The sequence below is a fragment of the Acomys minous genome (genome assembly GCF_964271855.1).
Source record: "Acomys minous genome assembly, chromosome: 10".
Lineage (NCBI taxonomy): Eukaryota > Metazoa > Chordata > Mammalia > Rodentia > Muridae > Acomys > Acomys minous.
The window spans coordinates 70,770,318-70,783,617 of NC_140491.1; the positions used below are offsets into that span (position 1 = coordinate 70,770,318).

General features: G+C 49.0%; 1 protein-coding gene across 4 annotated transcripts in view; it reads right to left on the reverse strand.

The window, feature by feature from the left end:
• The window catches only part of GARNL3 (GTPase activating Rap/RanGAP domain like 3), a 146,914-nt gene that overhangs the window by 39,839 nt on the left and 93,775 nt on the right, over nucleotides 1-13,300 (reverse strand). For all 4 annotated transcript variants that reach the window (XM_084799369.1, XM_084799371.1, XM_084799370.1 and 1 more), the window contains 4 exons: nucleotides 10,167-10,242; nucleotides 9,460-9,558; nucleotides 6,746-6,849; nucleotides 1,078-1,186 (listed from right to left, as the gene is read on the reverse strand). In XM_084799369.1, coding sequence (XP_084655495.1) covers nucleotides 1,078-1,186; nucleotides 6,746-6,849; nucleotides 9,460-9,558; nucleotides 10,167-10,242 — 388 coding nt within the window. The remainder of the gene's footprint in view (nucleotides 1-1,077; nucleotides 1,187-6,745; nucleotides 6,850-9,459; nucleotides 9,559-10,166; nucleotides 10,243-13,300) is intronic.

The window sequence follows — 13,300 nt, forward strand, 5'->3', positions numbered from 1 at the left end:
TGATTACAGCTGTGAGCCATCATGCCATCATAAATAGATATTTTTGCTCGTATTTGAGATGAGGTTTTGCTATATGACCCCGGCTGGCCTCAAACCCATGATCCTGCCCACGCCTCAGTGTGTTGGAGCTGTAGGCACACAGCAACAGATTTTACACTTGAGGTCAACCTTCTAGAGGATTCACTACTCATTCTTCAAACTCACTCATTGCCAGTGCACAACACGAAGCTCCCCTCATCTCACAGGCTTCCTGAGAAGTGAGGAGACATCCTGAAAATTGAAGGCGGGTGTGGTAGTGTGTCCTTGTAGTCCTAGCACCCACGGGTCTGTGGCAGGGGGGCTGGAAGTTCTAGACTTCCCCAGAAGTTAGCTGTGAAATACTGTCTCTGACCATGACTGATGCAAACTCATAGCTCGAGTGCCCACCTGCACGGACTGGGCCCGACATCCCACTGTGGTGGGACGGGTTCGTGAGGCCTCACCATGATCCCTGAAGTGCTGGAGGCAGTTAATGGCTGCTGGGACATGAAGAGTCATATTCCTCAGTGGTGCAGCCACTGCTTAAGTTGCCTTTGCTCAAAAGAATTCTCATTTCCCATTTCCCGCTGCTTTTAGAGCAACCTTGGTTAAACACAGTGGAGCACACACAGGTGAGGGAGTAAGAGACGGGCTAGTTGGGAAGAAGGGACCATCAGCAGAGGGAGGAGGATGCGAGGATGATGGAGGTATGATCAAGGTACATTATATGTGTGTATGACATTGAGAAAGCAAAATAAAACAATTCCCTGAGAGTCACTACCCACTGTCTCGGAGAGTGGAGGAAGGACAAATGTGGTGCTTAGGCAAAATTGGCCAATGGTGTGTGTCAGAGGACCCATCAGAACACGTCTATCACACACGTCTACCACATGCCTATCACCCGTCTTCCACACATCTGCCACATGCCTATGACACGTCTTCCGCATGTCTATCACACGTCTTCCACATGTCTATCATACATCTGCCACAGGTCTATCACATGCCCTGTGAGGTCCAGTGAGGCTGTTGAGCTGGAGCATTTATGAAGACCCAGGATACGTGTAAAATGGGAGCGGATCATGGAAGGCTTAAAGGCGGGAGAAGATTCCTCTCCTTCCTGGAACACGATGGTGACAATGTCGTTCCCGATGTGGCGCTTCCTTTCCACCTGTGATGAGCATAAATGACATGATGAGAAGAGTCACTCTAGCTAAGACACCGTAGCAACCCACCATGGCCATTACACAGCCCGGCCTGTGCGTGGCCTTGACAAGCTGCCTGGGGTTCTCCCCCAGCACAAGCTTCACTGCCTCTTGCCAACCCCTCAGCTGACACCTCCTCGCGGGCCCCGGGCCTCCATCCCCTCCATGTTTATCATGCTGCCTCATCCCTGGGCTGGACTCGAGTGAGGAAGTCTCAGGGAGAGAGCACACACGCACACACGCACACACGCACACATGCACACTGGGGCTTCAGGCCGGCTATTCGAGCGCTGCACCACTGACCTACACTACCAGCTCACCTTAGCTAATTAGAACACTCTGATAAAATGGCATTGTCTAATTTCAGTCTACTTGGTCTTTCCAAAATGATTTCCTAGATATGTAGTTGACACATTTGTTTTTCAATAAAGGGCTAGACAATGAATATTGCAGTTTTGTAGACTGTATGGACTCTTTTTGGCCACATGGCTCTTAAAGTGCAACAGCTGCCACAAAGAATGTGTGAGTGGGTTGTGTACAACAGCAACATTGCACCTAGTGGAACAGGAACAGGCCAGTTTGCCAACCTTCACCTATCTGCTCAAACCGAGTAACTGTTATTCTTCTGGATCCCTGTGAGTCCCTGTGCTGGGTCGATGGCGGACCAAGGATGCTCACTTGTCCTCTGGCTTGCCCGTCACTGAAAGGTGGACTTTGTCTGCTCTCTCCTGCATGCTGGCTGGCTGAACGCTGCAGTCGTGAATGGACTGTAGCAAAGGTGACTGTGGACCAGAAGGGGCTGGAGAGATGGCTCAGTGATTAAGAGTGCTTACAGCTCTTACAGAAGATCTAGGCTTGGTGCCCACCACCCACATTAGCTGCCTCCAGGGGCTCTGATCCCTATGGCTTCCTCTGATATCTGCACACACATGCTACAAAATGGACTCACGTAGGTACACATACACATGCATAAATGGAGAATAAATTCGTCAATTGCAAATGAGAGAATGAAAGGACAATCAGCTTTGCTACCCTCCTCTCAGAACATATGCTGAGTCAAGAGCCAGGGCAGAAGTGTGATGAGGAAGCCACTGCAGGGCCGCAGCAGAAGCCTGGAGGCTCCATTCTGTGCAGTAGGGCAGCTTGACCAGTGTCCCTGCTGAGCCTCCGAATGATCCCAGCTCAGCTGCTGGCTGACTGCCATGGATGAGAACCTCACAGACCTGCCTGGTGAGCGCCGTCAGCACTTAGAGCCTTAAGAAGCCAACTGTCTTCAGCTGGTGAGTTCTGGAGTGGCTGTTGCATAGCAACAAGCACACAAAGCATGGTCTGTGCTTGCCAACTTATCTTGTCTAGCTTCATGTGGCCAAACATCTCGCACATGGTTATCTGTTTGAGTTCAGGCAAATAGCACCTTTTCCAGGAAGTCCTCCTTGATCTTTATTAGCTATCATGTTCTTTCTCCCTCAGCATCTACAGGACTTTTGTGAAGGCATTAAGTTTTTAAGTGTGTGTGTGTGTGTGTGTCCACCAAAGCCTGAGAAGAGCACCAGATTCCCTGGAGTTGGAGTTACAGGCATTTTGGGAGCTTCCAATGGGGGTGCTGAGAACCAAACTCTGGTCATCTGAGAGCAGCAATTGCTCTTTACCACTGAGCCATCTCTCCAGCCCTCATGATGTCATTCTTATGTGGATTATTCCTCTATGTGTGCTAGTGATTCTTGGCTATATTTCCCGTCTTCTCTTCTATACTATAAAGTCCTGGAGAGTAGGTCCTTGACCGAGTCACGGTGTATATTCCCTGACTGAGTCACGGTGTATATTCCCTGACTGAGTCACGGTGTATATTCCCTGACTAAGTCACGGTGTATATTCCCTGACCGAGTCACAGTGTATATTCCCTGACCGAGTCACGGTGTGTATTCCCTGACCGAGTCATGGTGTGTATTCCCATGGCCGAGTCATAGCACATATTCCCATTTTGCCAATGAGAAAACTAAGGTGCAGAGAGCATCTGAGTGCAGTTGAATTCAAATGATTTCTTGGGTAACACTAAAAGCACAGACAACAGAAGAAAGAGAGATAAGTGAGAGTGTATCACAGCAGAACCTCTAGGGACCAAAGGATACCAGAGGGAAATGCAGCGTGATGAGGAGAAGTAGTATGTATGAACATTTGTAAGAAGTTAGTATCCAGAATACTCAGAGTCTCCACTGTTCAATAACAACAATGACTCATTTAAACAAACAGCAGAGAAAGCAAATGGACATTTCTCAGGAAGATATGTAAATGTATAATAAACACAGGAGCAGATACTCAGGCTCACTCAGTACTGGAGGCAGCAAGCCAACATGAGCAGCCACTGCAAACTAGTAGGAAGAGTGTAAAATAACAAATCCACACTCAGAGTGAGGAGAAACCAGGCCCTTTGTGTATTACGGACGGGAACATGAAATGGTGTAGCCCCTCGGGAAATGGTAAGTGGTTTCTCAAAGAATTAGACATAGATTAACCAGGCCTGAGAAATAGCCCAGTCATTAAGAGGACTCACTGCTTTTGCAGAGGACCCAAGTTCGATTCCCAGCACCACACCAGGCAGCTCACAATGCGTGCAATTCCAGTTCCAGGGCATCCCATGCCTTCCTCTTTCCTCTGTGAGCACTGCATACATGTGGTGTACATATACACACAGGCAAAACACTCATACACATAAAAGGTAAGGAAGCACTCTAGCACTCTGGAGGTAGGCAGGAGGAGCAGGAGTTCAAGGCCAGTCTGAGTTACTTGAGACTGTGTCTCTACAAAAACAACAACAGGGATGCTCAGTGGGTAATTGGGCATGCTGCTCTTGCAGAGGACCCAGGTTTGGTTCCCAGCACTGACACATGTGGCTCATAAAAATCCATGTTTCCATCTCCAGCTCTCTTCTGGTATACACATAATTAAACAAATACAAATGAACAAACAAAATGAATCAAAGATATACACTACAACACAAACCCTTGAAAATATGAAAACTACTAGATGTCAGTGTCTAAAGACCATATACTGGGGCTAGAGAGATGGCTCAATGGCTGAAAGCACTGACTGCTTTCGCAGTTCAATTCCTAGCACCCATGTAGTGGCTCACAAGCATATGTCACTTCAGTTCAATGAAACGGGTGCATCTTCTGACCTTTCTGGGCTCCTGAATGCACATGGTACACTTACATGCACCCAGGCACACACACATGAATACACATAACAGTGAATAATATGGAAAGAGCATGTACTGCACTACATGGCTTATCCACACGGGGCTGCTGCTCCATGTCATATGATGTGAACAGCACTGGAGAATGCTGGGAGTTGGGGAGAGCACTGCCAGGCATTTCACTGGAGCTTGTTTACTTGCTGTATGTGGGGTGTTGGTGTTGATGCTTGAACCCAGCATCTCACACATAGACAAGCACTCCACCCCTGAACCCCAACCCCCAGAGTAAGTTTTCAGATGCTACTGTCGAAATGGAAGAGGTCAAGAGCATTCAGGATGGCAGAGAAGATAGTATGGCCTATCCTTTTCAGATGACCCTGAGACCCTGAGAGCTCCAGCTGCTATGAAGAGGCAGCAGTGGAGCCCTGGGTCTTCTCAACCAATCAGAGAAGACATCTTGCACACAGCACACCTTGGGTGCATGTGCTTCCTGTTTCAACATCCCCGACCAGAGCTCTCCTAAAACAAGAACAAGTTCAAGGCTTCCATGGTCCCATGGCCCACGAGACACCATATAGAACAGCACTTGCTGTTTCCTCCTTCCCTGAACATTCCCCACAAAATACCTCCTCCACCTCCCAGTGCTGCAGCACCACCCTACGGCACTGATCTGCAGTGCGCCTTTCCTTCTTACTAGAATCAGAATTTTATGTGCTCAAAAAAACCTTTCTGGCCTCCTTTAAGTTTGCATTTCTTTGCTGAACAACTGTCCTCTTATCTCAGTGGCATTTATTCATGCAGATGCCTTCTTTCAATGCATAATGATGTGATAAGAATCTTATGCGGGCTAAGCATAACTTCCCAAATCTCACCAGTCAAAACCGAGTAGCTGAGCCTGGGGAGATGGCTCAGCAGTTAGGAGCTCTTGCAGAGGACTTAGGTTCAATTCCCAGCACCCACAATGGTGGCTCACAGTCATCCCTCCCTTCACCTCCAGGAACTCAGACTCCCTGCTCTGATCTCTGCGTGTATAGCACAGTGTGTATATATACACAGGCAAAATGTTTATACACATTAAAACCAAAACCAGCCCCAGCAGTCCATAGCTTTGTTGTGTCTACATTCCAACAGGCTGACATTTTTCTCCCGAAAACGGCCAACCTCTGTGGTGGATAAGGTGCCCATGCAGAAAGTCCTGGGGAACCTTCCACATCAATCTGGAAACCACTTCTAGCACCACACAACCAACCGTCTTAGTCAGGATTTCTCTTGCTGTGACAAAACACCATTGACCAAAATCAGCTTAGAGAGGAAACAGTTTATTTCTACCTTCAACTGTCACACTCTGTCATCTGATGATGCATCTGATGATGCAGAGGCAATGGAGGAGTGCTGCTTGTGTTTGCTCCCCGTGCCTTGCTTAGACTACGTCCTTTTAGTACCATCAGCCCAGAGGCGACACCATCTAGTGAGCAGCTGCCCCCATCAATTATCAACCAAGAAAATGCACCACAGGGCAATCTGGTGAAGCTCCCTCCTCTCAAATGACCTTAGTTTGTGCCACGTTGGTATAAAACTAGCTGGCATGCCAACTTCCTTCATGTTCCAGAATCTCATTCTGACAGGGCCACAGGCACACTGGGAAGTCTCAGGGAGAAGACATATCAAATACTGGACAGTCTGCAAGGTGCCTCCTTGTGGTTTGAGCAGGTCTCCTGCTTCCATGGGCTAGAAGCATGGCATTGCTAGGGGCTGGTGGGGCCTTTAAGAGGGGGCCTAGTGGGAAGCGGTGAGGTCTTGGGAGGGTTAATGCTCTTCTCATGGGGGTTCATTCTTGTTCACTTAGGTCTGTCTGTAACCTAAGCTGGAGTTCTCATGATTCCTGCTTGCCATATGATTTCTTCTACATCTGTAGCACATGATAACCACCATGAGGGTCTCGCTAAAGGCCAGAAAATACCAGTGCTCTTGAAACTACATGACCCTGAGCTACTTTTCTTTATAAAGTGACCAGCCCCGGGTATTTTGTTATGGCAATGCAACATAGACTAATGTCTTTGAAATCATAGTCACACATGTATGTATGGCTACATACATGTGTGTGAACGCAGAGCCACTGCTATCTCTGGTCCTGTCTTGAAGATGACAGAGGCAGAAACAATGGGCTTCCTTAGCCTTGCCTTCTGCTCACACACAGACTAAAAGCAGCCTGAATTGATAGCAGTAACTCAAGTGGAGCTCACAGTAGCACACCTCATCTCTGACTGCACGGATCACGCCAATGCCCAGCCCGCATTCGGTCACCTCTGACGGTCGGTGTTCGCAAACGCACCTGCTGTCTGTTCTCTTTGGAATACGGCAACATGGTGGAAACGTGAAACATGACCTCATGCCCTTGGTACACAGTATAGACTGAGTGGATCCCTGTGGTGTTATCTGTAAAACACAAGAACAGGGTCAGTGGGCACAGGTCTACATGGGCATGCAGATTGAAAGCGTGCACTTCACAGGACATTCTCTAAGGCCATCTGGGTTTGCCAGCATTGGTGAGCAGGAGCACGTCAGCCGAGGTCAACTTTCTACCTCACACGGGGTGCCACCCAGGCTGCAGCCCTCACCGTCCTGCGGCTGTGGGTCCAGAATACAATTCACACAAGATGATTTAGCTGTGATGCCCGCAAAACCAAGGTAAGGCTTCTGAGGAACTGTATGGTAATTAAAGGCACGGGCTCTGGAGGTAGACAGACCAGGACCCGAGTTCTCCTTCCCCAAATTTAATGGCGTTATCTTTTTTAATAATTTAATTTAGAAATCTATGTTGCTTTGTGTTGGTATGCATGTGCACACATGTGGGGAGTCTTCTTCAATTGCGTCCCACCTTATTTTTCTTCAAGTTTGACTAGTTTAAAGCAATATATTGGTTATATATTGTTGTGTAAGTCATTCCAAAGCTTGGAGGATTAAAACAAAGACTAACCCTTATTTTTTTAAAGATTTATTTATTTGTATTTTATGATTTTGAGTGCATGTATGTCTATGCACCATGTGTATGCAGTGCCCACGGAATCCAAAAGAGGGCGTCAGATGCCCTAGAAACAGGAGTTTCAGGCAGTTGTGAGCTGCCATGTGGGTCTGGGGATTGAACCTAGGTCCTCTGGAAGAGCAGCCAGTACCTTTACTCACTGAGCCATCTCCCTAACATGCATCTGTCTGTCTGTCTGTCTGCCTGCGTGCCTATCTATTTGAGGCAGACTCTCTCTCTGAACCTAGAGCTCAGTGATTTGGCTTGACTGGCTGGCTAGGAAGCCCCAGGAATCCTCTTAGCTCCACCTCCCCAGTGCCGGGATTGCAAGCATGTGTCCTCACTTTTAAAAGGGGTGCTGGCATGACATGGACTTATCAATGGAGCCATTTCCCCAGATCTCTATGTTCCTTTTGATAAGTCATCTTACTTTTCTCTGATCCTGTTTCTTAACTTGAAAATGGACACAGGGAAGACTCAGCAAGATGGTCCCTGCAAAGCGCTTAACCTGGCAGCTTTGGGTTATCAGAGACGCTCAGCAGCGGCCAGGACCGCTACAGTGAGGCTGAAGGCTACAACCATGGCAATGAGCTCACAGGTGCTCAGGAGCCCAGCACACGCATGAGGAAGCTTGTGGGAGGGAAGCTGGGGCCGCACCCACCACCTCTGAGCTGCTAAGGCCTTTCCACAGCGGTCCTCACACACTGCTTTTATGCTTCGAATCTGCGTGGCCTGCCAGGAAGAAAGGCTCCCAGTGAGGCCACCTGGACAGGAACTCTCCCATACCGGCTAGACGGGCCTTGTGCCACCTGCCTGACTTTCTTTGAGGCTTGACTGGAGATCAAACTAAACCACAGACATAGAAACACAAGAAAATGCTGGAAATGTCCATCAGATAGAAGCTGACCTAAGGGACTCGAGTCTGCACTTGTCATCTAGTCTCCCTCTAGCCCCTCCCACCTCCCCAAGCTTCCCTTTCAGCGCCCCAGATCTCCACCAGCCCCATCAGGCCAGGGACCCAGGGACCCAGGGACCTGGTAAGACGCCTTCTTCCTCTTCATCACCATTTTCCAATACCATGGGCTCCCGGGTCCCCTTCCTCAGAGGCTTTGGAATTTGTGCGCTTGTCTCCCTGCCAGCCTGCTGTTCCCTCTGCCATGGTGTTCCCCTGTGGAATCTGCTTCTCCAGGGGCTCCCGGGCCACTCTCTCTAGATTATCTTCCCCATGGGGTTGCTTTAAGGGGACCTCACTGCTCTCCTCTCAGTGACGTGCCAGGGGACCTCAAACTCCCTGCAGGGCTCCCCCTTCCCTTCCCTATTCTGTATTGCAACCTCCTTGGCCCCTCTGCTCCTTCCAGGCAGAAAGATATTCTCTTAGCTTCCAAAACAACACTCCACAGTCTTTCCTGCCTCGGGGACTCTACAGATGCTCCGTGTTTGAAATTCTTTTCTCAAGACTCTCCAACAGCTCCCACTCATCACTCCCTTGTTCCCTCAGAGAGGCTTCTCTAATCCCCAGAGTCGGCAAAGTGCATGAGGCACTCTCTATGCCTCCTGAATCCTGTGAGCACTGACTGCCAAGCTATTTCATAACCATTACCCACGTGATGGGTGCTGTCCAGGGGCCGATCGGCTCCTAGCAAGGCAGCCACCATGTTGAGCCCAGCACGGTCCTGGTGTGCAGATGGTGCTCACTGGCAAATGCAGCTGATTGAGACTTGTGATGTAAGGTATTGTTCTGTGACCCTCACTGAGGCAAACTGCACTAGTGGCTATGCTGCCAGGTGGTAGAAGCTTATAAGTCTCCACAACAGACATGGTCCTCTGTCAGTGGAGATGGTGCTTCCTGTGGGCTCCAAGGGCTGACCAGTCTTACAAAGTCAATGGAGTCCAAGGCTGTGTGCCCAGAGACCCATGTCATACTGAGGATAATCTCTACTTCTCTCGAGCTTCTGCCTCATACATTCCCTTCTCTTGGGTATAAGCAACAGAATTTGTCTGATTTTGACAAGGGGCAGGCTTACTTTTGGTGTCCAGACCGCCACGGTAGCCTGTCCAGCCCTTGAGAGTGATGGTATCACCAAGGAGATTTAAAAATTTTTGAAAAGCTTCACTTCCAATTTCTGCAAGAAAAGGCATAGAGTGAGGGAAGCGCTGGTCTCTGGTCCTCATTTTCTAACCGTAAAGAAATCAATGGACAGTGAGGTGCTGTTGATGCAAACAGCATCAAAACATGAGGCTCCACTGCCTTCTACCTAGGGGCCATAAGGACAACGTACAATCCTCAGGAACAGAGCGCAGGAAAACAGAACCAGATGAGCCAGATGTGGGGCGTGCAGTGTTGAAGAACAACAGTGCTATTGTTGCTCTGCCCAATGACAGACCGGGCTGTAACGTGGAAGCTAACAGATACAGGAAGAGGATACTGCCTTTATAGCCACTCAACCAGAAACAGCAAGGAAAGATCTTGCACTTTGTAGAAACCAGATTCTCCAAACTCACTCCACCCCTGGCTGTGCTCTCCAGGGCCCACTGCAGGGACTGGTTGGACGCTGGGAGATGTAAAGTACTTAGCAAATGAGTGAAAGCGGTCAGGAGCTGCCTTCTAAAGCTGTACACCACCGCCCCCTGGTATTGGAGTTCCCAAGCCAACCAGACATTGGGTTTCAGCTGTGGGAAAGGCGGGGGGGGGGGGGGGAGGGCGCAGCAGGGGTGCACAGGAGAGGCTCACCATTGCTGAACATCTCGTCGTCTGTGAGCTGCCCGTCTTTGGCAAAAAGAACCCCAAACTTGAAATTCACAGAGCCCTTACAAGGAGACAGCAAAAGGCACACACGTTAGTTTTCTCACAAAAGCACACGTGGTTATCAGCTACGATGTTTGCCATTTGTGGACACCATTAGGCCCCACCCTGACCTATATTAACAAGAGTCACTCATTTTTTTTTGAGGGTTACAAACATCTTATAGATGGGGTGATCCATTTTGTATCAATTGATCCATTTGTGATTTCACTACTCATGGCCTCAGGAGGAGCGAGGCCCACGCAGGATCACCATGGTGCCGCTGACCAATGGCCACAGGCACCCGTGGGGCTGGCCCAATGGTCTGATCCGCCCATCAGCAACAGTTCCCAGAAGAGCAGGGGGGCTAACTGTAACTCAGCTGAGCACAACAGTCTTAGGCTGAAGTCTGGCAGGCTCTCCCAGAAATAGATATGGAAATTGTGGGCAATTTATAGGGAAAGCTCACTCCCCCGCTCCTGAAGACATGTAATCTGAACAAGTCCAGATGTGCAAGTGAAAGACAAAGGCAGCCAAGCAAGCAGCGGCTGTTCCCAGTCTAAGTTTATAATTCTCAGCTCTGCGGAGGACAGACCGAATCTGACCCTGCGGAAGTGACAAGATGCCAATGTGTGATGCTAGCTGCTTCATGGAAGGCAGAGAGATGGAGTCAGGGGGCAGGAAGTAGGGTCTCAGCTGCTACTTTTTAAAGACTTATTACTTATGTGCTTGTATGTGTTGCCATATTCATTGTCATGTTGTATGTATGTGGTTATAGTCACCACACGAGGGAGGGCAGGTGCCCTTAGAGGCCAGGAGACAGTACTGGCTCCCGTGGAGCTGGAGTCACGGGCAGTTGTGAGTGCTGTGAACTGAATCTTGGTTCTCTGCAAGAATACTACCTGTTCTCAGTTGTTGAGCCATCTCTCTAGCCCCCCAACTTTATGTTTTTTAAAGATATTGCCCTTAATCTGGGCAGAGGATTTGTGCATTACTCTCTGTGCTTTGTGTATGTCTGAATAACTTAATAATAAGAGTCCATTGTTGGAAGAATATCAACATTACACAGCTGTCGGTCAGTCAAGATGTGGGTAGCAAGGGTGCTAGTTGACAGGGCCTGAGGTGGAGGGGATGGCGTCAACACAGAATCGTGGGATTCAGAAGTGGAATGGCGAAACTAACAGCCTGAAAACCCAGCCTGGGCTCATGGCTCAGGGATTAAAGTGCTCACCACACACACTAGAGAACTGGACTTCAGATCCTCTGAGCCCACATAAATGCCTGGTGGTACAGCAAGGCACCTGCCCTTCTAGTCCAGGAAGGCGGAGAGAGAGGGCATTTCCAGAGCAAGCTGGCCAGCAACATTGGATGTATCAGGGAACTCTGCATTTGATTAGAATATCCTTAGCTCTGCATTTGACTAGGAGAGCCTGCCTCAGTGAATAAGGTAGAAGACGGATAGTGGAAGAGTCTTGGCATCAACCTAAGGCATCCATTTGTGTGTGCATGTGAACCCACACATGCACGCACAACACATGCACACACAACACATGCACACAGCACATGCGCACAACGATGAAAGGAAGAAAAGAATCTGAAAGCCCAGATCTGAGACTGCGTTTCTAAACTTTGGTCTGTCTCCCGTACAGCTGGGAGATACACGCACACACACACACCCTTCTGTGGCTTTCTACGTGGATGCATAAATAGGGAGGGCCTTCTCCCTGACCCAATACCTAGACCTCGCCCCCCGGTTGGGGGGGTGATGCTCCTCCCCACCAGGCAAACCTCGGCTCTGGTGGTAATTTCCAGAGAGGCCACCTCTCAGCGCTGCCCCTCCACAGCACCGCTCGCTCCCTTACACGACTGTCCCCACGCAGTTCTTATCTGTCCCCCCTAGGATCACACACTTCATTACTGAGTCTGCAGGGAAGAGCGAAAGGCTGGCGACAATGGAGAAGATGGGCACATGTGACCAGTGACTGTGCATAAGCAGCAAGAAAATCAGCCAAAGTGGACAGGAAGCACTGACTTTTATCAGGTGGCCACTTTTGGGGTAGATTTTAAAAAATCTTTTTTAAAAATGTGCATTGGTGGTTTGTCTGCATGTATGTCTGAGTGAGGGTGTCAGATCAAAGAGCAGTTAGTACTTTTAACCACTGAGCCATCTCTGCAGCCCTTTTTGGATAGTTTTTTTTTTCCGGTTTTTTGAGACAGAGTCTCTCTGTTAGCCTTGGCTGTCCTGGACTTGCTTTGTAGACCAGGCTGGCCTTGAACTTACAGCAATCTACCTAACTCTGCCTCCTGAGTGCTGGGATTAAAGGGATGTGCCACCATGCCTGGCTGTTTTGGGTAGATTTGTAAAGTTTTATTTTTATTATTTTAAATTTTTTTTTGTGTGTGTGTGTGTCTATCTGTCTGTCTGTGTCTGTGTGGCAGCCTGTGTCATGGTACAGGTGCCTGTGGAGGCCAGAGGTGTTGGAACCCCTAAGCTGGAGTTATAGGTTATGTAAGGTGCTGGGAACCTAACTCTGGCTCTGTGAAAGAACAGCATACTGCTCTTAACCATTGAGCCATCTCTCCAGCCCCAAATCTGTAATTTGGCCTGGGACTTCTACCTACTGTGGGCTTCTATGGCTATCACTTTTCTTCTTCTCCTTTGGAGTGATGACAGCAATCACATGTCTCCAAGATGCTGGCACCTCTTCTGTTCTCGGATCCTCGTAAAAAGCAACCATAGCGATTTGTAGTCTAGCAGACAGCCTTTTTGGAATAACCAGGAAAAGACAGAAGCAGTGGCCCTCTATACTTGGTCTGCAGGTTTAAGGCACCGGGAGCCCTGAAGGGCTTCTTAGGAGACTGCAGGCTCCCAACCCAGTGTTTCCAGCTCAGTAGGCCTGGTATCTTGCTTGGAAGTTTGCACCAAAAAGATTTCCATGAGGTTTTCTTGCTGCTGGAAATAGACTCTAAAAACCAGTGGATAAAAGGAACTAACTGGGAGGCTTCCAGGAGGCCCAGGATCGGGTCCAGCTGAGCCAACGGACAGTAAAGTGTAGCACAGAAGGATCGGGTGTATTAGCAGC